The following is a 26,658-nucleotide window of genomic DNA, read 5'->3' on the forward strand; positions in this document are numbered from 1 at the left end:
TAAGCAGACCGCAGTAACATTTCGGTTGCAGTAGTATAGGCAGACCCCAGTACCATTACTTTAGTAGAAGTATAGGCAGACCCCTGTAACATTTTGGTAGCAGGAGTATAGGCAGACCCCTGTAACATTTCGGTAGCAGGAGTATAGGCAGACCCCAGAAGTACCATTTCTGTAGAAGTATAGGCAGACCCCTGTAACATTTATGGAGCAGCAATATAGGCAGACCCCTGTAACATTTACGTGGCAGAAGTATAGGCAGACCCCAGTAACATTCTTGTAGCAGAAATATAGGCAGACCCCTGTAACATTTAAGTGGCAGCAGTATAGGCAGACCCCTGTAACATTTCTGTAGCAGCAGTATAGGCAGACCCCTGTAACATTTACGTGGCAGAAGTATTGGCAGACCCCTGTAGCATTTATGGAGCAGCAATATAGGAAGACCCCAGCACCATTTCTGTAGTAGAAGTATAGGCAGACCCCTGTAACATTTACGTGGCAGTAGTATAGGCAGACCCCAGTAACCGTTATGTAGCAGCAGTATAGGCAGACCCCAGTATCATTTCTGTAGTGGCAGTATAGGCAGACCCCACCACCATTTCTGTTGTAGAAGTATAGGCAGACCCCTGTAACATTTATGTGGCAGAAGTATAGGCAGACCCCAGTAACATTTATGTAGCAGCAGTATAGGCAGACCCCAGTATCAGTTCTGTAGCAGCAGTATAGGCAGACCCCAGCACCATTTTTGTAGTAGAAGTATAGGCAGACCCCTGTAACATTTATGTGGCAGAAGTATAGGTAGACCCCTGTAATATTTATGGAGCAGCGGTATAGGCAGACGCATGTAACATTTATGTGACAGAAGTATAGGCAGACCCCAGTATCAGTTCTGTAGCAGCAGTATAGGCAGACCCCAGCACCATTTTTGTAGTAGAAGTATAGGCAGACCCCTGTAACATTTACGTGGCAGAAGTATAGGTAGACTCCTGTAATATTTATGGAGCAGCAGTATAGACAGACGCCTGTAACATTTACGTGGTAGAAGTATAGGCAGACCCCAGTAACAGTTATGTAGCAGCAGCATAGGCAGACCCCTGTATCATTTCTATAGCAGCAGTATAGGCAGACCCCTGTAACATTTACGTGGCAGAAGTATAGGCAGACCCCTGTAACATTTTTGAAGCAGCAGTATAGGCAGACCCCTGTAACATTTACGTGGCAGCAGTATAAGCTGACCCCTGTAACATTTTTTTAGCAGACCCCTGTAACATTCCAGTAGAAAGGGTATAAGCAGACCCCAGTAACATTTCGGCTGCAGTAGTATAGGCAGACCCCAGTACCATTTCTTAAAGGGGTTCTGACATGAAAAAAAAAAATTTGTACTCACCTTGCCTGGCCTGGCCCGATCGCCAGGCATGTCCCCTCCAGCCGGCATCTTCTTCTGTGCCTTTAAAGCAGAGCAGGAGCGGTCAAAAAGACCGCTTCCTGCTCTGGTCCGTCCGTCAGGCACTTCCGAGGTCAACGGACGGACCGCCACAGCAAGCACGTCACAAGCAGTGCTTGCTGTGGGCGGCCCGTCCGTCCGGCTGAACTCCGGAGTGCTGCGCATGCGCAGTGGAGACGCAGCCCGTCCTGACTCCTGTCAGAGGGCACCTCTCCACTGCGCATGCGCGCGATCCCGGAGCGGCGCGGCTGCTGGAGGAAGAAGACTGCCTGCCGGGAGGCATACTAGCACTTTCTGCTTAGGTTAAGCAGCGCTGCTGATTAGAGCCACCTGATTGGCTTTTCGGCACCACGTGACTGCACAGCGTGCACCAATCAGGTGGCTCTAGTCAGGCTGCTTAACCTAAGCAGAAAGTGCTAATATGCTGCCGGGAGATGACCCCCCGATGTCAACAACAACAGGAGACAAGGTAAGTATAAGATTTTTATGCTTTAGCAGCCATTAACCCATGGGTTCCCTGGGTCCATTAGGCACACCAGGGAACAATGGCTGCTAAAGCATAAAAAAATTATTCATGTCAGAACCCCTTTAAGTAGAAGTATAGGCAGACCCCTGTAACATTTTGGTAGCAGGAGTATAGGCAGACCCCTGTAACATTTTGGTAGCAGGAGTATAGGCAGACCCCTGTAACATTTCGGTAGCAGGAGTATAGGCAGACCCCAGAATTACCATTTCTGTAGAAGTGTAGGCAGACTCCTGTAACATTTATGGAGCTGCAGCATAGGCAGACCCCTGTAACATTTACGTGGCAGAAGTATAGGTAGACCAGAGTAACATTCTTGTAGCAGAAGTATAGGCAGACCCCTGTAACATTTAAGTGGCAGCAGTATAAGCTGACCCCTGTAACATTTTTGTAGCAGGAGTATAGGCAGACCCCTGTAACATTAAAGTGGCAGAAGTATAGGCAGACCCCTGTAACATTTATGGAGCAGCAGTATAGGAAGACCCCAGCACCATTTCTGTAGTAGAAGTATAGGCAGACCGCTGTAACATTTACATGGCAGTAGTATAGGCAGACCCCAGTAACAGTTATGTAGCAGCAGTATAGGCAGACCCCTGTATCATTTCTGTAGCAGCAGTATAGGCAGACCCCACCACCATTTCTGTTGTAGAAGTACAGGCAGACCCCAGTAACATTTATTTAGCAGCCGTATAGGCAGACCCCTGTAACATTTTGGTAGCAGGAGTATAGGCAGACCCCAGTATCAGTTCTGTAGCAGCAGTATAGGCAGACCCCAGCACCATTTTTGTAGTAGAAGCATAGGCAGACCCCTGTAACATTTACGTGGCAGAAGTATAGGTAGACCCCTGTAATATTTATGGAGCAGCAGTATAGGCAGATGCCTGTAACATTTACGTGGCAGAAGTATAGGCAGACTCCAGTAACAGTTATGTAACAGCAGTATAGGCAGACCCCAGTATCATTTCTGTAGCAGCAGTATAGGCAGACCCCAGCACCATTTCTGTTGTAGAAGTATAGGCAGACCCCAGTAACATTTATGTAGCAGCCGTATAGGCAGACCTCTGTAACATTTATGTGGCAGAAGTATAGGCAGACCCCAGTAACAGTTATGTAGCAGCATTATGGGCAGACCCCAGTATCTGTTCTGTAGCAGCAGTATAGGCAGACCCCAGCACCATTTCTGTAGTAGAAGTATAGGCAGACCCCTGTAACATTTACTTGGCAGAAGTATAGGCTGACCCCTGTAACATTTAAGTGGCAGCAGTATAGGCAGACCCCTGTAACATTTATGTAGCAGCAGTATAGGCAGACCCCTGTAACATTTATGTGGCAGACGTATAGGCAGACCCCTGTAACATTTTTGTAGCAGCAGAATAGGCAGACCCTTGTAACATTTACATGGCAGCAGTATAAGCTGACCCCTGTAACATTTTTGTAGCAGGAGTATAGGCAGACCCCTGTAACATTTAAGTGGCAGAAGTATAGGCAGACCCCTGTAACATTTATGTAGCAGCAGTATAGTCAGACCCCTGTAACATTTACGTGGCAGAAGTATAGGCAGACCCCTGTAACATTTTTGTAGCAGCAGTATAGGTAGACCCCTGTAACATTTACGTGGCAGAAGTATAGACAGACCCCTGTAACATTTACGTGGCAGAAGTATAGACAGACCCCAGTAACAATCTTGTAGCAGAAGTATAGGCAGGCAGACCCCAGTAAAATTTCTGTAGTAATAGTATAGGACAACCTCTGAAACATTGGGGTACCAAGAGTTTAGGTGAAGGCTGGAAAAATTAGTTGGATAAGAGTGTAGGCGTGGGCCCCAAAAATTAGTGTACCAAGAGCACAAGTGTACCTCTGAAAAATTTATCAACCGAGAGGGCAGGTGAAACCCATAAACATTTTTTGTTATATACAGCTGTTGCTTAATTTGTAACAGAGCCTGGAGGCAGCCCTGTTAAAAAAATTGGTTCATGTTAAATTATCAATACTTTTGAAACTTTTAAAAAATTGTAAAAACATTGTTAGATGAGCCTTTTGAGCGGCAGAAAAATTGGCAGTTCAGTGCGATGACATGTTGTTTCTGGAGGAGGAGTAGCAGGAAGAGGACTAATATCAGAGACAGATTGACAAAGCTAAATGCCCGTTTTTCCGGTGATCGAGAAGAGTGCTTTTATCTGCGCTTGCAGCAAAAAGAATCTTTAGTTCCGCTGCTCTCCGCCGGTGGAGAAGAGAAGTCTGGGGAAATCCAGCCTTTGTTCATCTTTATGAGTGTAAGCCTGTCGGCACTGTCAGTTGATAGGCGGGTATGCTTGTCCGTGAAGATTCCCCCAGCTGCACTAAACACCCTCTCTGACAAGACGCTAGCGGCAGGGCAAGCCAGCACCTCCAGGGCAAACAGCACATGTTCCTGCTACGTGTCCAGCTTTGACACCCAATAGTTGTATGGAGCAGAGGCATCACGGAGGACGGTGGAACGATCGGCTACATACTCCCTCACCATCCTTTTACAGTGCTCCCTCCGACTCAGCCTTGACTGGGGAGTGGTGACACAGTCTTGCTGGGGAGCCATAAAGCTGGCAAAGGCCTTGGAAAATGTTCCCCTGCCTGCGCTGAACATGCTGCCTGATCTCCGCGCCTCCCCTGCTACTTGGCCCTCGGAACTGTGCCTTCTGCCGCTAGCGCTATCAGATGGGAAGTTTAGCATCACTTTGTCCACCAGGGCCCTGTGGTATTGCATCACTCTCGTACCCCTTTCCTCTTCTGGAATGAGAGTAGAAAGGTTCTCCTTGTAACTTGGGTCTAGAAGGGTGTACACCCAGTAATCCGTAGTGGCCAGAATGTGTCTAACGCGAGGGTCACGAGAAAGGCAGCCTAACATGAAATCAGCCATGTGTGCCAGGGTGCCAGTACGCAAGACATGGCTGTCCTCGCTAGGAAGATGACTTTCAGGATCCTCCTCCTCCTCCTCCACAGCCCATACACGCTGAACAGATGAGAGGCAAGCAGCATGGGTACCCTCTGCAGTGTGCGCAGCTGTCTCTTCCCCCTCCTCCTGCTCCTCCTCCTCCTCCCCCTCCTCCTCCAAAGCACACGGAGATATAGACATGAGGGTGGTCTAGCTATCAAGCCACATACTGTCATCTCCCATCTCCTGTTCCAACCACAAAGCATCCGCCTTTATGCCTTGCAGCGAACTTCTCAGCAGGCATAGCAGCGGGATGGTAACGCTAATGATTGCAGCGGCGCCGCTCACCATCTGGATAGACTCCTTAAAGTTTCCGAGGACCTGGCAGATGTCTGCCATCCAGGCCCACTCCTCAGTAAAGAATTGAGGAGGCTGACTACCACTACGCCGCCCATGTTGGAGTTGGTATTCCACTATTGCTCTACGCTGCTCATAGAGCCTGGCCAACATGTGCAGCATAGAATTCCACCGTGTGAGCACATCGCACAGCAGTCGGTGCTCTGGCAGATTAAACCGATGTTGCAGGGTCCTCAGGGTAGCAGCGTCCGGGTGGACTTGCGGAAATGTGCGCAGACGCGGTGCACCTTGCCGAGCAGGTCAGATAAGTGCGGGTAGATTTTCAGAAACCACTGAACCACCAGATTGAAGATGTGGGCCAGGCATGGCACGTGTGTGAGGCTGCCGAGCTGCAGAGCCGCCACCAGGTTACGGCCGTTGTCACACACGACCATGCCCGGTTGGAGGCTCAGCGGCAAAAGCCAGAGGTCGGTCTGCTCTGTCAGACCCTGCAACAGTTCAGGGTCCGTGTGCCTCTTGTCACCTAGGCTGAGGAGTTTCAGCACGGCCTGCTGACGCTTGCCCACCGCTGTGCTGCCGCACTGCGCCACACCGACTGCTGGCGACGTGCTGCTCACATTTCTTAATTGAGAGGTAGAGGTTGCGTAGGAGGAGGAGGAGGAGGGGGAGGGTTTAGAGGAAGTGGCAAAGACAGCCGCAGATACCAGAACTGAGGAAGGACCCGCTATTCTGGGTGTGAGTAGGACGTGTTCGGTCCCAGCCTCCACCTAATTCACCCAATGTGCCGTCAGGGAGATATAGTGGCCCTGCCCGCCAGTACTTGTCCACGTGTCCGGGGTTAAGTGGACCTTCCAAGTAACCATATTGGTGAGTGCATGATTGATGTTGCGGAAGTCGTGCTGGTGTAGGGCTGGGACGGCACACCGGGAAAAATACTGGCGACTGGGGACCGAGTAGCATGGAGCCGCGCGCTGCCATCATGTTTTTGAAAGCCTCCGTTTCCACAAGCCTGTACGGCAGCATCTCCAGGCTGATTAATTTGACAGTGTGCATGTTTAAAGCTTGAGCGTGCGGGTGCGTGGCGGCGTATTTGCGCTTTCGCTCCAACGCTTCCACTAGCGACAGATGGACGCTGCGCTGAGAGACATTGCTGGATGGGGTTGAGGACAGCGGAGGTGAGGGTGTGGGTGCAGGCCGGGAGGTGCTCGTGCCTGTGTCCTGAGAGGGGGCTGGATCTGAGTGGCAGGTTGTGGCACAGAGGGAGAGGCAGTGGTGCGATCCGGAGGCGGTGAACGGCCTTCGTCCCACCTTGTGGGGTGCTTGGCCATCATATGCCTGCGCATGCTGGTGGTGGCAAGGCTGGTAGTGGTGGCTCCCGGCTGATCTTGGCATGACACAGGTTGCACACCACTGTTCGTCGGTTGTCCGCGCTCTCACTGAAAAACATCCACACCTTTGAGCACCTAGGCCTCTGCACGGTGGCTTGGCTTAAGGGGGTGCTTTGGGAAACAGTTGGGGGATTCTTCGCTCAGGCCCTGCTCTACCCCTGGCCACCCCACTGCCTCTTCCAACCTGTCCTGCTGCTGCACGTGCCTCCCCCTCTGAAGACCTGTCCTCAGTTGGCTTAGCAAACCAGGTGGGGTCAGTCACCTCATCGTCCAGCGTCTCTTCCTCCGAATCCTCTGTGCACTCCTCCCTCGGACTTACTGCCCTTACTACTACCTCACTGATAGACAACTGTGTCTCATCATCATCGTCCTCCTCACCCACTGAAAGCTCTTGAGACAGTTGCCGTAAGTCCCCAGCCTCATCACCCGAACCACGGGAACTTTCCAAAGGTTGGGCATCGGTCACGACAAACTCCTCAGGTGAGAGAGGAACCTATTTTTCCCAATTAAGGCACGGACGCAAGAACCCAAGTTCCTGGGAGTCTGCCTGCTCCTCAGAATGTGTCATTTTCATGGAGTGAGGAGGCTGGGAGGAAGGAGGAGCAGCAGCGAGAGGATTCAAAGTTGCAGCAGTGGACGGCGTAGAAGACTGGGTGGTCGATATATTGCTGGATGCATTTTCTGCCATCCACGACAGGACCTGCTCACACTGCTCTGTTTGTAATAAAGGTCTACCACGTGGACCCATAAATTGTGATATGAAGCTGGGGATCCCAGAAACTTGCCTCTCTCCTAATCCTGCAGCAGCCGTCTGCGATTCACCTGGACCAGGAACTCGGCCTGTGCGCACACCCTCACTTGGACCTCCGCGTCCTCGCCCGCGTCCACGTCCTCGAGCCCTACCCCTACCCCTCAGCATGGTGGATTACGAATAGAGCTGACACAGACCGGTGTAAATAATCATGGAATTGTTTGCGTACACTTTGTCGCTGAGAGCGGTATTGTAACGCAAACTGCAGGCAGAAAAAAATTTATACGGCAGGCTGCAAACAGGCCTAGCTGTGCAATAGTGATGCACTGCAACTCCCACCAGACACACTGTAAATTTCAGACGGTCAGAAGTAGCCCAACGAAGGAGCTTTTTTTTTTTTTTAAAAAGAATACAGGCTATATAGCGTGTATATAACTTTCCCTCTATCAGTGGCTGTGGCCGTACGCTGTGCATTAAGTTCACTGCAGACACGGACCGATGTAAAAAATTATGCAATTATTGGCGTACAGTTTGATGCTGAGAGCCGTATTGTAACGCTAACTCCAGGCAGAAACAAAGAATACGGAAGGCTGAAAACAGGTCTAGGTATGCAATAGTGCTGCACTGCAACTCCCACCAGACACCCTGTAAATTTCAGACGGTCAGAGGTAGCCCAATGAAGGAGCTTTTTTTAAAATTTAAAAAAAAAAGAATACAGGCTATATAGTGTGTATATGACTTTCCTCTATCAGTGGCTGTGGCCGTACACTGTGCGTTAAGTTCACTGCAGACACAGACCGGTGTAAAAAAATATGGAATTATTGGCGTACAGTTTGAGGATGACAGCGGTATTGTAACGCAAACTGCAGCCAGAAAAAAAATTATACGGAAGGCTGCAAAAAGGACTGGCTGTGCAATAGTGATGCACTACAACTCCCACCAGACACGCTGTAAAATGCAGACGGTCAGAGGTAGCCCTAAGAAGGACTGTTGGGGTTCTTGTAGACAGGATCCTTCACTACCACTGTCCCTGTCTCAGCACCACTTTCCCTATACTCTGTATTACAGACTGCAGACTTAGAATGCTATAGCCGTAATAGCCTGCACAGCCTGAGATGAAAAAAAAAATTTTGGTGCAAAACTGCTCCCAGCAGTCACAACAGTAATGCACACGGTCAGATGTGGCCCTAAGAAGGGCCGTTGGGGTCCTTGTAGACAGGATCCTACACTAACACTCTCCCTATAGCAGCAGCAGCACTTTCCCTATGCTCTCCCAGTGTGTGTCTGAGGCGAGCCGCGGGCGGGACCGCTTTAAGACACGGCGGTCACTTGATCTCGCCAGCCACTCACTGCAGGGGATGGGATAGGGCTGGCACGTCACAGGAGAAAGTGGTAATGCCTTCCCTGCATGTCTATTGGCTAAAAAATGACGCTAAACACGCAGGGAAGGAAATGGAATTGACTCGAGTACCACGTGGTGCTCGTCTCGAGTAACGAGCATCTCGAACACCCTAATGCTCGAACGAGCATCAAGCTCGGACAAGTGTGCTCGCTCATCTCTAATCCTGAGCCAATTTTCTTGGCAGAACTTACCAGGTGATCACCGGCTTCATTTCTTTCAGCAAGCCCAGGTTGCTCCTGGCTGGCTGCTGACTTTGGAATTGAAGTCGCCCATAATGTAAATGATGTCCTTCTTTGGAACTTCGTTTACAGTTTTCTGGACATTGACATAAAAATCTCCAATAGTTTCCTCATCAGCATCAGTCCTTGGGGCATAGACCTGTAAGATGCAGATGTTCACTGACTTACCGCGTATCTGGATAGCAACGATATGTTCAATGATTGTTGTAAGACTTTCTACTACTTTTGAGGTCTGCTTGTTTGTAATAGAGGTGACTCCATTCCTGTTGACATCCTCATGTCCCGCACAGTGCAATGTGAAGTCATCAGAATGAAAATATCCATTACCTGTCCAGTGCAGTTCGCTAATTCCAAAAATATCAATGTCAAGTCTTGTCATTTTGTGTTTCACAATGCCCAATTTCCCTAAACCCATGCCACGCACATTCCATGTCAATAGTATGTGAGCTTTAGTACAATGCAGTCTTTTTAATTTATCATGAGGCGCATCAGCGCATCATGAGGAAAACCATGACTACTTGTACTCAGACGTCGCTCTTGCCTAGCCGCATTTTGAGAATCCTTTAGTCTGGGGTGGGGGGCTACCATCGGATACCATATCTAAATTATTTGGGAGCTGTTTCATAGGGTTTCCAGGGCAACATTTTTATAGGGTTATGTACCAGGTCTTTCCCTGACCCTCCCCATTTATCCGGGCTTGGGACCGGCGTATGTGTTGTTTTTACCAACACATTTATGAAGTGTTACTACAATAAAGTGTTGGTAAAAAATGGCGCTAATAAGACCTACTGAAGGTTGGAGTAAATGAAAGGGCATTTGAAGCTAATTTTTAGCGTACGCCCGTTTTGTTGCCAATCCAACTACATGGATTTTTTTGTTCTTCATTTTATCCCCATTTTTTGTTTTATTATCATTATTTTGTCTGTTCACTAATTAATCTATGTTAGTTGATGATGAAGAACAACATTTTTGGTGCAGAATATATTTCCAAATGTAACCTGGGACAGTTTTGGTGCACATAGTAGTATTACGGAGAGAGTGGCACATTTTGCGACGCAAAATAAGCTACATGGATAAGGTAGTTTATTCATGTTTTTGCACCCATTTTATGTGCTGAAATTAGTAATTACTCTGCTGGCTTGTTTTTTTCATATTAGTACATAGAGCAGAATTTAATTTATATTAAAAAGCATATTTTGGAATACAAATCGGTGCATTTTTGGTGCAAGGAGCACTGCTATACAATAATTGGTGCATTTTTGGTGCATCAAAAATTGCTCCACTTTTGTAAATTTGGTGCAATTTAAGGCTATAGAGTTCTAAAATGAATTGGCACAATATACGCCAATATAAATAAAGGCAGTGTTCTTCATTTTCATAGTTCACATCCTTATGCCTTGGGAAAAGCTTTTCCTAGGTCTCATTCCCAGATGGTCTGTAGAATAGTAGCCAATAGAATCATTAAATCGTACAGTTGGTAGGAAACTCCAGGGTCATCGGGTCCAACCCCTGTGCTCAGTGCAGCAATCACTAAATCATCCCAGACAGATGTCTATACAGCCTCTGTTTTGAAGACTTCCATTGAAGGAGAACTCACCACCTCCCATGGCAACCTGTTCCACTCATTGATCACCTTCACTGTCTAATATCTAATCTGTGTCTCCACCCTTTCAGTTTCATCCCATTGCTTCTAGTCTTTCCTTGTGCAGATGAGAATAGGACTGATCCCTCTGCACTGTGACAGCCCTTCAGATATTTGTAGACAGCCTTCTTTTTTGCAGGCTAATTGATCCCAGATACCGTTTCTCATAGCACATGATTTGCAGACCGCTCACCATCTTGGTAACTCTTCTCTGAACTTGCTCCAGTTTGTCTTTGTCTTTTTTAAAGTGCGGTGCCCAGAACTGGACACAGTATGCCAGATGAGGTCTGACTAAGAAAGAGTAGAGGGGGATAATGACCTCACGTGATCTAGACTCTATGCTTCTCTTAATACATCCCAGAATTGTGTTTGCCTTTTTTTGCTGCATAACACTGTTGGCTCAAGTTCATTCTGTGCACAACTTTTTAAACATCTGTGATAAAGTCCCCTGGCGAGTCCAATATTGGTCCGATATCTAACTTGCAGACCTGCTATGTTGCCTGTGAGTGCGATAGGTGTCGAGTGAGAAAAAGGCATCGCTGCACATGAGATTTTAACGGGTGTGATAATAGCATGTTGTTCGAATAGTAAAAATAGAAAATTCGTAATGCACTCGCATAAACCTCAGAAAGCATGCCAGTGTCATGCAGTTTTTCCAGTTCTACAGAAATCGCTCAAAAATAGGAAGGTGCTGCAATTTTTCAATCTCGAACTCTTGGTCCAAGAGAAATATTACCCATGTAACCCATGAAAAATGAGTTCTCTTCATGTGCGATTTCTGTGCACCTCGCAACGCATAGAATTCATACTTAAATTCCATAGAATCCACTATAATACAGAGACTTGGAATGGTTTACATTGTCTCGTCTTCTCTTCACTCAGGATCCTCGGCTGATATCTTCTATATCAGATAATTATCCTGATTGACCCGACAAGGATGGAGAGGAACCGGGACAAGATGGCGGAGAGTATATTCAACCTCACCCTAGAGATACTCTTCCAGCTTACAGGAGAGGTGAGAGATTCTGGGGATGACGTCACGTTCCATCATTCTTATCTCTGTCAGTCTGGTCACATCTACGGCAGAGGATTTACTGCTGATTCATCATTTATGCCGGAAAAAGTATTGCAGCTTACTGCACTGTTTTTCTGGTAAAATGGCAGCAACCGAACAGACTTCTTATAAGCCAATGATGTATGTCATGCAGTAGATCGAAAACTCTGTAATGGAAATGATCTCAGATGTGAACAGAACCCTAATTGTTGGACATAACTGCAAACATGAAGGACTCTGGGAATGTCTGCAGAGATATTTATGGATGTATCTCCCTATAAACAGGATTACACGCTAGTGAAGAAGACTTCTAGTGATGGCTGTAAGGCCCCGGTGTCTGATGGATGGGGAAAACCCCTGAGCCCAATCACAGGGCCTCCACCTCACCCCCTGATACTGGAGGAGATCAATGAGCAGAAGATCCTAGAACTCATCAACAAGATGATTGAGCTGCTGACTGGAGAGGTGACGCTGCTGGGAATGCTGGGACATTATACAGTAACGCTATGGCGGTATAACGTGTCTGGGTGATGACGGTATCATTGTGTTGTCAGGTTCCTATGAGGTGTCAGGACTTCACTGTCTATTTCTCCATGGAGGAGTGGGAGTATTTAGATGGACACAAGGATCTGTACAAGGACGTCATGATGGAGGACCACCAGCCCCCCCTATCACCAGGTAATAGACAGGACTAAATCCACACGGCCTTTATTACTTGTATGTAGAGAATGAATTTAATGGCTGTCTGTGTTTTCTGCAGGTAGATCCAGTAAGAGAACAGCAGCGGAGAGATGTCCCCGGCCTCTTCTTCCACAGGATGATCAGGTAGATGGAGAGAAACTCTCATGAAATCTCCCCTCTGGCCTGTAGGACGTCTGGAAAGGTCTTGTGTTCAGTCTTATTATATGATTTTTATACCCACTGTCAAAATAAATCCCTCCCCTAGATGATTTGTCAGAATGGAATGAAACTTTCTATGTGTGATTGTAACATTGATATAAGTGTTACATTCACCTAAAGGTCTTATTCATCTTGCCATCATGGAAGTAATATATTTAAAGCTGAAAAGCTGAATAGAAAGGATAAAGGAATATACTCACACAATCACACTAAACATAAACTGAACGTGCATGCAGTAAAGGGAAAACAGAGACATAGACTCCACACCAATACCAGACGACCAAATACTTATCAAATGTACTAACACAACAAGACCGATGGGAATATAAATAAGTACAAGGTATTAGTTAGTATTTTGGCCAACGTACATAAGCTCACAAGCCCACGTCAAGGGTCCTCATTAGTTTATTAGTCTCCACAATAACAAGAATCCCTAAAAAATAATTCAAAGCAAATCTTTATTTATATTTGGTAAAATATCTATGGCAGACAAACTAAGTTAATTCCTATTTGTATACCATGGGTTTATGGATGTTCACCCTGGACTCCTCAAATATGATGATTAAATACAAATGGTCAACTAAATACTATCCCTTCTAAAAATGAAAGGAGTATGTATATGTATATATATATATATATATACGTGACTGTCAGCTAGGTGTGTGATGTAAATAATACACCTTAACATATAGCATATAGATGTAATCATATATATGTGCTGCATTCCTAATATACAGTACATAAGTGGGATCATGTGTTCACAATCCTATCCCACACATATACCCACACTGCACACCAACAGACCAGACCGCCCCAAACCTCATGCATGCATACATACACAGAAGCAGACATAGTTTAAACATTCCGACCCAAACATGTAAGGGGCAGAGCATCAGACATCCCTTATCTGATGGAGAAGGGACTAAGGAGTCTGACATCACCCATCTGACAGCATAAAGGACATCTGATGCCTGGAATCACACCTAATAAGGTTAAAGGAGCAAGAGCCCAAGAACATGGAAACAGGGAAATGAGGTGTCCAGACTATCTTCAGAGAGTGTCTGGGAGAATGACACAAACTAGTCTTACAACTTATGACTGCAAACACCAGTGTTCTGAGAGGGAATGAATTACCAGCACCTTCTATCAAGATGGGCTGCTATTTCTATAAACAGCTGCATGGTGAAATCCATACCTGAGAGCCTCTTATAGGGCCTCAGGTGGCGAGACCGTCCATCTAATCAGACCACCACTGTAATTATGTGATGCTTCATTTTTTTTTACAAAGTGTGTACTTGTGTAATGAGAAAGCTGGAGATGGCAGGATTACAGCCGACCGCAGACATTGAATCTCCGCATCTTATCACTATTTTCTGCTTCTGGAGACTTCTGGTTGGAATAAAGAAGCAACAGGTTGGAGTTATACAGGAGACCTGCAGCTATTTGGCCCAGATCACTACTGCTGTCATGTCATTCCGGCTCCTCATACTAATTAATGACCTTTTCTAGCCATATAAAACCTCCCACACGAATTCTCCAACTGTGTGATGACTTTTACAATATTTATTTCACAGCTGGTGAATCCGGATGAAGATCTGCTCCATATTGATGCTACAGAGACACATGTGAGGGGGGATCTGCCGTGTAAGGAGGGGATCCCTACATATGACCCCCCAGGTGAGACTACATGTAGGGAAGAGTCTGTGTTGTCGGGGTTTTCAGTTGTATATGAAACATATCAAAAATGATGTAATGTAGCATAACATCATACTGCAATCAAACCATTTGTAGTAGTGGTCCTCTAGGGGGACTAAAAAAAGTAAAAATAGGATCAATAAAGTTTTGCTATTTGTAAAACAAAAAAGGATTAGAAGTTTAAATCACCCCCCTTTTGCCGCATCTATAATGAAAAAACAAAAATACATATTTTGTATCGCCGTGTCCGTAGAAGTGTGATATATCAATATAGTGCATTATTTACCACGCACAATGAACGTCGTCCGAAAAAAAAAAATAAAGGACTGCAGAAATGCACTTTTTTTGGTCCCCCTGTCTCCCAGAAAAAATCCAATAAAAAGCGAGCAAGTCGTATGCATTCCGAAATGTTAAGAATATAAACTACAGGACGTTTCGCAAAAAATGAGGCCTCGCACAACTACGTAGATAGAAAAATGAAAAGGTTATTGTGTGCAGAAGATATCGGCAGAATATAATTTCCAAAAATTAAATATCTTTGAAAAAATATATAAAAGTAGTACAACAAAAAGTTTGGTATTGTAGTTATCATACAGACCCATAGAATGAAGTTATTATGTCATTTTTGTTGCAGTTTGTGCGCTGTAGAAACAAGACGCACGGAAAGATTTTACTCTACTTAGAATTTTATTTTACAGTTTTTCAATATATTAAATTGTACATTAAAAAAATACAACTCTACAAAAAACAAGCCTCATGCCGCTGCGTTGATGGATAAATAAAGGAGTTACGATTTTTTCAGATGGCTGAGAAAATTGGGCAAGATTTGTGCAGTGCGAGACGCACATTATCTCGCATGGATATAAACCCCATTGCTTTTAATAAGGTCATATATATGAACAATTTTTTTCCTGCATGGCATGTCCTATCTTTGGGCATTTCCTCATAATGCCTCTGCCATTGTTTACACTGGGGTAGAAAACACATCGCACACAGTGTGATGTGCACGCGAGTGTGATGCAAGGTTTCCCATTGAAAACAATGGGAAACACTTGTCAAACCTCTACTGTGGCTGAAAGGACATTGTCATTATTCTGTGGGTCAGTATGAGTATAATGATACCATAAAATTATACAGTTTTTTTTTAAATATAAATGCTTACAAATCGAAATAACTTTTTTAATGAAAAAAATATGCCTTTTGTCGCTATTAGAGATGAGCGAGCACCAAAATGCTCGGGTGCTCGTTACTCGAGTCGAACTTCCTGCGATGCTTGAGGGTTCGTTTCGAGTAACGAACCCTATTGAAGTCAATGGGCGACTCAAGCATTTTTGTATGGGACCTATGCTCCGCTAAGGTTTTCATTTGTGAAAATCTGGGAAATTCAAGAAAGTGATGGGAACGACACAGAAACGGATAGGGCAGGCGAGGGGCTACATGTTGGGCTGCATTTCAGGTTCCCAGGTCCCACTATTAAGCCACAATAGCGGCAAGAGTGCCCCCCCCCCCAACAATTTTTACTTCTGAAAAACCCTCATTAGCAAGGCATACCTTAACTAAACACCACACTACCTCCAACAAAGCACAATCACTGCCTTCATGACACTCCGCTGCCACGTCTCCTGGGTAACATGCTACCCAACCGCCCATTTCAGTAATAGTAGCAGTCAAAACAGGCCCCAGTAACAATTCCAAAGCAGCAGTATAGGGGGAGCACAGTATTAGTTCCATTTCAGTAGTAGTAGCAGTCTAGGGTATTAGTGAGCAACTACTACCCCCAGCAGACACGCAGTAAACTGTAGACGGTCACAGGCTTAGCTGGGTAATAATGAGCGACTACTACCCCCAGCACACACGCAGTAAACTGAAGACGGTCACAGACAGCCCAAATATAGTATTTTTTTCCAATTTTTGGGAAAAAGCCCACTGCCTATATAGCCTGTATATGGATTTCCCTGTTGGAGGATGACTGTGGTTATTGAAAGCACAGTGCAGCCAGAAAAAATTATGCGCAAGGCTGCAGTAACACCTAGGTGGGTAATAGTGAGCGACTAACACCCCAGCAGACACGCAGTAAACTGAACACGGTCACAGGCAGCCCAAAGATTTTTTTTTCCAATTTTTTTGAAAAAGCTCACTGCCTATATAGCCAGTATATCTCTTTCCCTGTACCACTGTCCCTGCCTCACCAGTACTGCCCCTATACTCAGTAAAATGACTGCAGACTGAGGACGCTATGGTCTGCACGCCTGATATACAAAAAACAAAATGTGCAAAACTGCTAAAAGCAGCCTCAACAGTACTGCACATGGTCAGATGTGGCCCTAAGAAGGACCGTTGGGGGTCTTGAAAACGAAGATAACAGCCTAACACTCTCCCTATAGCAGCTACAGCAGGACGGCACTTTCCCTAATGTCTCTCAGCGTGCATCTGTGGCGAGCCGCGGCCGGCCCCAGTTTATATACTCAGGTGTCACCTGATCTCCCCAGCCACTCACTGCAGGGGGGTGGGATAGGGCTGGAACTTCACAGGAGGAAGTTGTAATGCCTTCCCTGTGTTTCTATTGGCCAGAAAACAGTGCAAACTTTTCTGGGAAGAAAATGGAAGTGACTCGAACACCGCGTGGTACTCGTCTCGAGTAACGAGCATCTCGAGTACCCTAATACTTGAACGAGTATCAAGCTCGGACGAGTACGCTCGCTCATCTCTAGTCGCTATAATATACCTCCCTAACATCTTTTAATTTTCCTGTTGATATGACTGTGTGAGAACTGATTTCTTTCAGGGCAACCTGTAGTTTGTATTAGTACTGTTATGGGGAACATACAATTTTTTGAATAGCTTTATGTTCAATTTTATTTTGGAGATTGAGTGCAATTCTGCTATTGCATTTTTTGGGCAAACACCCTGAAAAAGCTGTCTGTGTATGGTTTTCTGACTTGGTTTCCTATTTCCAATAATGGTTAAGACTTGTTAAAAAGTTACATTGAGTTGAAGGAGTTTTCCATCCAATAGGTGGCGCTGCAGAGGTATTGTTCCATCTTCCTTATTTGCATAAGTTACCCAGAGGAGCTTGCATGGCCTTGTAAGTCTCCTCAATCACCTTCTAGGTGTCTACACACCCCTTTTGGGTGCTCTCTTTTGGGAGATACGATGCTCCTCCCAAGCCACTTACCTCCTAGGTAATCTAGGACACCCCTCCTGATCCTTTTTTCTGACAAAGACCTAAAGTAGACTTATGGGTGTAGTAATACCAAATTTTAGATTTTGTTTACATTTTATTTTATATTTGTATAGAATATATATATATATATATATATATATATATATATATATATATATATATATATATATATATATATATATATAAAATTTTATAGTATAGTATATAAAAAGAAATCCTTATTTCTTATCCATTGCATTGGGGGACACAGAGGAAGATCGTTGGTATAGCAACTGCCCCTGGGAGGTGGACACTAAGCAAAAAATTTAGCTCCTCCTACCAGCTATAACCCTCCTGCAGGCACCAAGCTTATCAGTAGCAAAAAAAACCCTTGCAGGAGAAAAACCACAGACCCTCCTACAAACCTCATTTTTCTTGGTGTCCTAAACCACAATCCTTCAAATCTGCTTCTACTAAATCCTTCAAATGAAGGGCAGACTTCACCCAAGCCATCCAGCTTGTGGGGATGACTTTCACTATTTAGGGAGACCTGGCTCGCTCTGGTCTCGGAAAGTCATCTCTTCAGGGTATGCCATAGAGTTTTCTGCTCACCCTCCATTGCTTTTTCAGTTCCAAAATTCCAGTCTCTCCTTCAAAGTCCAATATTTTGGCTTATGCAATACACATACTTTCATCTCAGGGTTTAACAATCCCTGTTTCTCCCTTAAAACAATCTTCGTGAGGCTCAAGAAGAACGGCATAGTCTGACCTGTTAGAGTCAATTAATATGCCAAAGTTCGATATTGATATTGAAATCAATATGTCAAAGAGTTATTGAGATCTGTCATTGCATCTATAGAACCGAGGTAATTTCTGTCATCCATCGACATCACGAATGCATATCTTCATATCCCCTACTGTCTAGCACATCAGTGATTGCTCCGCTTCGCCATCTGCTCGTAAGACACTACTAATTCACGTCTCTTCTACTCTACTTGCCCCCCGAGTCTTTGATACCCGAGCCTTTAATGTTTCTGGCATCAGTTTTAACTCTCCTCCACTGCAAGGGAATGGTGGCCATCACTTACAACGCAGCTTACAATGCAAGGCACTTGGGACCATAAGGGAGTTGATCCTTCTCATAAACGTATTATAACTGCAGGCCATTCTCCTGTCATTTCAACACTTCTAACCTCAGCTTACAAGTCTCCCTATTCAGATCCTAACCAAGAACATGATGACTGTTGTGTACTAAGACCTGCAGCGTGGCCATCATGGCAGAGGCAGCAAAAATCCTTACATGGGCTGAAAATCACTCTCCAAGCTCTTGGTGGGCCACATCCCAGGTGTAGATAATTGGATAGCAGATTTTCTGAGCAGGAAAACAGTCGACCCTGGAGAAGGGGAGTTATGTTCCCAAGTTATACAAACATTTTGTCAATCTTATGGCACCCCGAATCAACTGCAAGCTCAGGATCCCCAAGCTTGAGCAGTGGATGCCCTCATAATTGCTGTGATGACGTGTAAACTAACATTGCTGTCACATGGTGGCACACACCTACCTCCCCTTCTCTCTGTCCATGGAGTGCAAACCTGCTTTCCAAATAGAGGTGCTTTGCGATACTTCTGGCTCTGGCTCTCCTTGGCAGCACCTTCTGTAGTGAGTTATTTGTAATTCTCAACTCATGTTGATATCCACTCAACATTACCTGTTTAGGGTCCTCAGTGAACCCCAACAGGTCATGCCTTCAGGATATCCTATAGAAAGAACACCTGTGGCAATGTCTGAGGCACTGGCGATAATTACATTACCTGGGTAATACTGAGGCAATCCTGAAAACATGACCTGTTGGAGGGCCCTGAGGAATACAGTTGAGAAACACTGATCTACACTTTATACTGTAGTTCACTCTCAACTCACATCCACTTATGCTTGAGAAAGGTGTAGGTTAAACATCGAAACCTATTGCATGTCACAAAGCCTTTGTATGTCATCCTGTACACCATTAAAGTTTATCTATCCATTTCTGGATTTCTTATGCTTCCTTGGATGTTCCTTTAAGGGGGGATCAGACTCACTACCACACTACCTCTTTCTAGTAAGTGTTCTTGATTTTTCATTCATTGTTGCCCACTCTTATGAGCACAGAGTCTTCTCATAATTCACTGGACTAACTTCACGCTAACATACGTCTTCATTCTACTTCCACTAATTCAATGACTTCTCACACGTATCAAGATGTAAGAAATTCTGGTGATTCTCCTCTCCATACTGGCTTTGACGCATTTGTTACATGGATCTCTGCAACCTGCCAGCTGACACTCTGTGACGTCTTTCCCTTCGAGAAGATCGTCTCTTACAGGGACCCCTCTTACAGATGATTTTTTTCCCTCACTGTATTTATCAGCGTGGCAGTTAAAGCTGCGGTCCTAAGAGCCCGTGGTTTTGCATAACCTGTCATTCAAACTATGATGAAGATCAGAAAGTCCTCCTCTTCCAGGGTTTATCATTGTGCCTGGAAGACTTTATTACTCTGGTGTGAAGGTGCAACCTTCATCCTATGCATTTTTTGCTATCCTGCCTTCTGTCTTTTCTTTAGGAGGGTCTGGACATGGGATTAGGCCTCAGTTCCCTGAAGGGTCAGGTGTTGGAGCTGTGCATTCTGTTTCAACGCCCCCTGGCTTCTAAGTTGGTTGTATATACCTTTTATTCAGGGGGTTGTCCAAGATGTTCCTCAATACCGTTCTCCTATCCCACCCAGAGACTTGAAATTATTTTAGACGTGATGCAGTCTCATCCCTTCAAGTTGTGATGCAATATTATGGCTCATCTATTCACCTGCAAAGTGGCTTTTTTTGGTGGTGATCATGTCCACCCTTTGGGTCTCTAAACTTGTGGCCTTGTCGGCGAAACCTCCATCTCTATCTTTCATCAGGATAAGGTGGTCCTAGGTTGTGTGTTGTCCTTTCTCCCTAAGGTGATGTTGACCTTCCACATTAATGAACACATCATCTTACCTTCATTCTGACCCTCAGCTACTAATCTGAGGGAATGCACTCTCTACAAGTTGGATTTGGTTCAATCCTTAAGAATATACCTCTCCCAGATGTATTCCTGTAGACACTCTGATTCTCTGTTTGTGTTCCCAAATGGTCCAAGATCAGGTTTTTCAGCTTTAAAAGCAGTCATATCATGCTGGAGCAGATCACAGTGTTGGACGCCTACTGTGCCATGGTTAGGGAGCCTCCCTTCTGTATTATTCAGGCAATGGATGCTTCTTCGGTGTCTTGCAATAGTGCTTCCACCGTTTGAGTGTGTAAGATTGCCATTTGGGCCTCTCCAGGTTTTACCAGGTGCACACTTTTGCATCTGCAGATGCCTCTCTGTCAAACAATTTTGCAGACGGCCATTAACTGACCGCATGTGTCATTGTATACTTTTATACTACTCTGGAAGGATCCACGGTCCTTAGCGGTGTCCCCCAAAGCTATGAGAAAATAAGATTTTGTACTTAACGTACAATCTCTTTCTTGTCACAGTTTGAGTTTAAGGATTTGACAATGTTTTTTCTCCTTGTTGGGGATTTCTCTTTAGAGTTCACATGGTTCACTGCTGTATTGCATTCTTAAATATTTTAATGTTGTAATGTTTACATTGCCCGCTTTACCTCTCATGTCCTACTTGGCTACTTTTTAATGTTCGAATTATGATACATGCCTAACAATTTGTAACAATTTTTCTTATACAAATGTCATAAACTAACAGTATAATTGTCCCCTTATAATGAAAAATATTAAAATCCATTTTGTTCTTGACAGATGATAACATCAGGAGCTCAAAGGGACATCTGATATCAGCAGATTGTAAAGAAGATCATGGTACCATACAAGATACATATGAAGAGCCTGACCTTATCCTAAATATACCCTCAGCCCTTCACAGAAAAGATCTATCAGCAGATCCTGTTAAACAGGTTCCATCTTCTGATTCATTACAGAATGTTAAGCAAAATAAAATTTACGGAACGGATGTTGAACATCACAGAATTCATACAAGGGAGAGGCGATATTCATGTTCTGATTGTGGGAAATGCTTTAACCATAAATCAGATTTTGTTAGACATCTGAGAATCCACACAGAGGAGAAGCCATATTCATGTTCTGATTGTGGGAAATGTTTTAGCAATAAATCAGATCGTGTTAGACATCAGAGAATTCACACAGAGGGGAAGCCATATTCATGTTCAGAATGTGGAAAATGCTTTAAATGTAAATCATATCTCATTAAACATCAGAGAACTCACACAGAGGAAACGCCATTTTCATGTTCGGAATGTGGAAAAACTTTTAAGCATGAAAAAAGTGTTGCGCAACATCAGAGAATTCACACAGGGGAAAAGCCATTTTTATGTTCGGAATGTGGGAAACGCTTTAGGCATAAAAAATCTCTTGTGGAACATCAGAGAATTCACACAGGGGAAAAACCATTTTCATGTTTGGAATGTGGGAAACAGTTTAGGCATAAAACTAGTCTGTTGGAACATCAGATAATTCACACAGAGGAGAAGCCATATTCATGTTCTGATTGTGGGAAAGGTTTCAAGTAGGAAGTGGCAATTATCATTCAACATTGGAGAAATCATACAGGGGAGAAACTTATTAGGAGGAAACTTACCAAAAGCGCGGTCGGGTCTCGGCAGGGGTCTTCCAGCTGCAGAGGTCCAGGCACAGCATTCTTCCTTCCAGGTCCGGCGGCATTTCCCTTAGGGCAGCCGCGCAGCTTTGGGAGCCTTTTCTGATGTGAGTGGGCATGTCTTCTTACTCCACCTACCAGCATGTCATTGGCTCTGCCCCTTTTCCTAGGGATAAGAGGCGGCAGCTGGCAAGTTTCATTGCCAGTGTTTGTTTGTATCTACTGAAGTTAACTAGTTCTCTCTGGTCCTCTTAGTCCTTGTGCTTCAATCCTTGCCTTCCTTTGTTGTAGTTTCATTGAGGCTTTGGTGTATCTCCGTGGTAGTTTCTTCCTTAGTTTTTGTGCTCCTTTTTTGCCCCTTATAGTATCAGGTTATCCCTAGACAGTATAGGGACTGTCTCCAAGTTGACCCCCTGGGTTTTGCCAGGACGAGGCAAGTAGGTAGGGTCAGAGGTGTGGGTGGTTTTTAGGGACTCACAGTCTTATCTCTGTACCTGCCTAACAAAACTATAAATGTCCTAAATGTGGGAAATGTTTACAGGTAAAACAGATCTTCTCAGACATCAGAGAAGAAACACCGGGGAGAAACCATTTTGATATTTTGAATGGTGGGAACATTTTACTTGGAAGTCAAATCTTGTTGACTATCAAAAAACACATAAGAAAACCGTATTAGGCCTCATGAACACGGGCACGCACGTATTCTGTGTGGGAAATCCTGCACGGAATCCTCTCGTGCCTACTGCCAGCGACCCTACGTACCTGTCAAAAATCTTTTTCTTGCGGATGTGCTGCCAGCGCAAATGCGCAGTACAGATCTCCCTGTGCCATCTTCTATGCGATGACTCAGATTCGCCACACTTCTGCTATGCTCATTGCAGAAGTGCAGTGGCAGGTACTCTCTAAAAATAGAACATGCTGCGATTTTATTTTGCCACGTAGCGGCCGCAAATAAAATCGCTGTTGTCGGTGGAGAGATCAATTGCCACACACATCAATGGGCAGATTGAGCAGCGGATCGCCCGGAGCTGCTGACAAGCGCAGAATCCCCTGCTTAATTTGCCCCGTGTGCGTGAGACCTGAATGGTTTGAATTTGGCACATGCGTACTCACAAATCTCATTTGTTAAACAGCAAATAACTAAGCTGCCATTTTCTTTTTTTATTAATAAATAGTAGAAGAAAAAAAATCCAACATTAAAGTTGAAAGCAAAGTCACATGTATCACAAGATGATTAAAAAATATATGTGTGAGGGAAACTATATGTGGGAGGCAGCTTTTCACTGTCTTTTTTAGCTCATGTCATTGTTCTGTTATAATAATGCATAGCAATTTTACAGGAGTCTCATGAGAAATAGTTCCAATCGGCCTGAGAAAAGTCCTGCTTCTAACTAAGATGTCATTGTTTTTGTTGTTTTTTTTAATAACCAATGATAATAAATACATTATAACAAATCATAATTATTATAAGTGAGGCGTGTTCTAGCCTCGTTTCAAATGTCTTTGTATAAAATATCTCTGCAGTTTGCAATAAATCAGATGACTTCCAATCACATCCAAGGTGTGTGTGGTTTGTAAGCTTCCTAGATGTTCGGGCATTAACTGTTCATTTAGATCCCTGAAAACATACCAATAAGCAAATTATTTAGTTAACATATGCAACTGCCAATTAATGTCTGTTATATAAAAATCAAATAGATCCCACATAGCACATCTATATACCAACCATGCGTATAGAATATTTCACATAAATATATATAATTATAATTAAGACTCAAAACTTGTTACGAATTACTAATAAATGTATAAAACGTTAAATGCTTGTGATCTTTAAATGCTATCTCCTCAGACCTTTGAAGAGTGCTTTTGACCTGGCGGATTGATGTGACTGCCACTAAGAAGGCCAACAAGCGAGCTGGAATTTCACTTAACGCCTTAAAATAAATCTTATTTTTTTAGTGTCAACTTCTTCCGCAGCGCTTTCAGACAAAATGTGGGAAATCTGACGTGTCACTTTTACATAAAATAATTATAAAATAATAACTCTGTAAAGGTTTTGCACATCAAAGTAATTCTGACATTGTTTTTTTGCAACATATTGTACTTCATTTAGGTGTTAAAATAGACAGAATTTTTGTTTATTTATTAAAAGCACCAGCTGAGATTATCTGATAGAAGAGGAAACGGACCGAGAAGTTTAAAGCTCCCCTGTCTCCTTCGGTCAGCTGTGGCAGAAAGGCAGCTCTCCTAGGCCGGTTCCTTTCTACCCCAGATCCTAGTGAAGGAGGGGATAAGTGTGGGGCTGCACCTTGTCACCTCTCCTCGCCGGGCTCTGCGTGCGTCTCCCTGCCTTGGTCCTGGTGGCGAGTGGTGGCCGGCCTGAGTTACTTCCGGATTGCATCATTTGGGTGGGGGGTCTAGGTTACGTGATTGACACGCCAGCGGGAGGCGGGGCAGGCGAATTTAAAAAGGAACCAAGAGAAGTCAGTGCTTGTAACCTTGGGATTGTGGTTGTTTGCTCAATCCCTTTGAGTAAGCCTGCAGTATTACCTTACCTAGGATGCAGAAATTCAATGTAGTATAGAAGCAGCATCAATCGATGTTGTAGAGCATATCAAAAGATGTCACATACAGCTCGTGTATCTCAAAGCATGGTGTCTTTATTCCCACAAGACCAAGGTACAGCGACGTTTCGACTCACCAAAACAGAGTCTTTCTCAACCTTACCTAGGATGAGTGCTCCATTGTCTAAAACCACCATACAGGCTGCGACCTCTGGCGTTGTAAGCTGCCAGTGGGACACCTCATATATAGCGTGTTCTGTTAAGCACAGGGTTTTTACTGCCTTTTTGTGTTTTAATAGGTGGACAAATCCACATCAGGATCCCGTAAGGCTAAGCTTAAGAAATGTGCTTCCTGCATGAGGAGATTACTGCAGGAATACCCCAAACTGCTGTGCAGGGTCTGTATAGCCCAGCTGGTTAAAGAGGAGAAAGCGGGCATTATGCAGGATATTATGATGCTGGTGAGGGATGAAGTCTGCTTTGCCCTAGCCTCTCATGGTACAGCTGCGTCTTCTAGACCTACTACTCGGGCTTCTAAGAGCCCTTGTAGCAGAGGGTTAGATTCTGACTCTGAGGAAAGTTTTGATTACTGTCAGAAGTTGATCAGGAGGCGGAGACTAGGGATTCCTCAGATGAGGAGAAATGTAGAAAGTTCTTATTTAGCTCAGAAGACATAAGTGAGCTAATTAAGGCCATCAGTGACACACTTTATGTGGAAAAGCTCAGGAAGTCCAAGTCCATTCAGGATGAGGTTTTCGGGGGCCATGGAAAGCGGCAGAGATCCACCTTCCCTGTTCATAATAATATACAAAAAATGATCAGAAGGAGTGGGAAAATGGGAAAATCCTGATGTTGGAGCTAGCTATAGGGGCATTAAGAGGCATTATCCCTTTTGCTAATGAGATATGTACAGATTAGGACACTGTCCCTCAAGTTGATGTGCAGGTTGCCAAAGTAGCTAAACCCACGTCTCTTCCATTCGAGGATGCTGCACATCCGATGGATTGCACGGCCAAAAACCTTCTTTAAAAAACTTGGGAGGCGGCTTTAGGCCTGCTTAGACCTGGTGTTGCAGCCGTGTGTAGCCAGAATCTTGCAAGTTTGGTTGGGTCAGATGGAGATGCTTGTCCAAAACAAGATGCCAAGAGAACAGATTTTAGATTCTCTACCAAATCTGAAAATGGCTACTAGTTTTTTGGTGGATTCCGCCACTGAGACTGTGAAGCTGGCAGCAAGATCTGCAGCGTTGTCCAATTCTGCCAGCAGAGTTCTCTGGCTAAAGACACGGTCTGGTAGCACAGTCTCTAAGGGCAAATTATGCTCTCTGCCCTTTCATGGTCAGTTCCTCTTTGGCCCTGACCTAGACTAAATTTGGGAGTAAGCTTTACATGGGAAGGGGGGAGGGGGTTCCGGAAGGAAAACCTCAGCGGCCAAGGGCCTTTTTTTGTGGCCCAAAGCAACAGGAGAGCTATAGGGGAAAAGGTAAATTTGGGCACTGGAGTTATCTGAAAGGAGGTAAAGGGAAACATTTTCTCTGCAACCCCAGTCAGCCAGATTTCCAGGGTTGTAAGCAATGATGCTATCCCAGTGGGGGCGAGATTACAGGCATTTTTGGAAAATTTGGCCCTGTTGTGCAGAAATGCCTGGATCTCAAGAATTGTAAAAGAGGGATACTACATAGAGTAGGTGTCTCAACCCCCACAGTCTTTTCGGACCACTACGGGCCCTCTTTCTCAGATGTCCCTTCTATATCAGGGAGTCAGGGACTTAATAAAGCTCAGGGCAATAATACCATTACCCTGGGATCGGCAGAAGGGGGTTCATTATTCCTGCTTTTGCACAGAATTGTTGCTTCACAGCAGGGCAGCTGGAGGAGATTTCTCTCCTTGTGCTCCCCTGCCCCTCTCCATTCACTTAACATAGCGGACGTTTAGTACT

At 44.7% G+C, this 26,658-nt stretch overlaps 2 protein-coding genes across 2 annotated transcripts in view; both read left to right on the forward strand.

The window, feature by feature from the left end:
• The window catches only part of LOC136624494 (oocyte zinc finger protein XlCOF29-like), a 55,353-nt gene extending 43,116 nt beyond the window's left edge, over positions 1-12,237 (forward strand). Inside the window, exons 2-3 of the mRNA XM_066598479.1 lie at positions 11,534-11,666; positions 11,991-12,237. Coding sequence (XP_066454576.1) covers positions 11,589-11,666; positions 11,991-12,236 — 324 coding nt within the window. The 5' untranslated portion in view covers positions 11,534-11,588 and the 3' untranslated portion in view covers position 12,237. The remainder of the gene's footprint in view (positions 1-11,533; positions 11,667-11,990) is intronic.
• Positions 12,238-13,756: 1,519 nt separating this feature from the next.
• LOC136624997 (zinc finger protein OZF-like) lies at positions 13,757-23,404 on the forward strand. The gene is made up of 3 exons (XM_066598918.1): positions 13,757-13,787; positions 14,160-14,282; positions 21,283-23,404. The coding sequence occupies exons 1-3, from the start codon at positions 13,757-13,759 to the stop codon at positions 22,068-22,070; spliced, it is 942 nt and encodes a 313-aa protein (XP_066455015.1). The 3' UTR covers positions 22,071-23,404.
• The last annotated feature ends 3,254 nt before the right edge of the window (positions 23,405-26,658 follow it).

This window comes from Eleutherodactylus coqui, chromosome 4 (genome assembly GCF_035609145.1).
Source record: "Eleutherodactylus coqui strain aEleCoq1 chromosome 4, aEleCoq1.hap1, whole genome shotgun sequence".
Taxonomy (NCBI): Eukaryota; Metazoa; Chordata; class Amphibia; order Anura; family Eleutherodactylidae; genus Eleutherodactylus; species Eleutherodactylus coqui.

Bases quoted from the DNA above. Each gene is read 5' to 3' on its own strand.
- LOC136624997 (XM_066598918.1), top strand. From the start codon at position 13,757: ATGGGCTGCTATTTCTATAAACAGCTGCATG. The intron at 13,788-14,159 runs GTGAAATCCATA...GTGTGATGACTT, and splicing joins TTTCTATAAACAGCTGCATG to TTACAATATTTATTTCACAG. The intron at 14,283-21,282 runs GTGAGACTACAT...TGTTCTTGACAG, and splicing joins CCCTACATATGACCCCCCAG to ATGATAACATCAGGAGCTCA.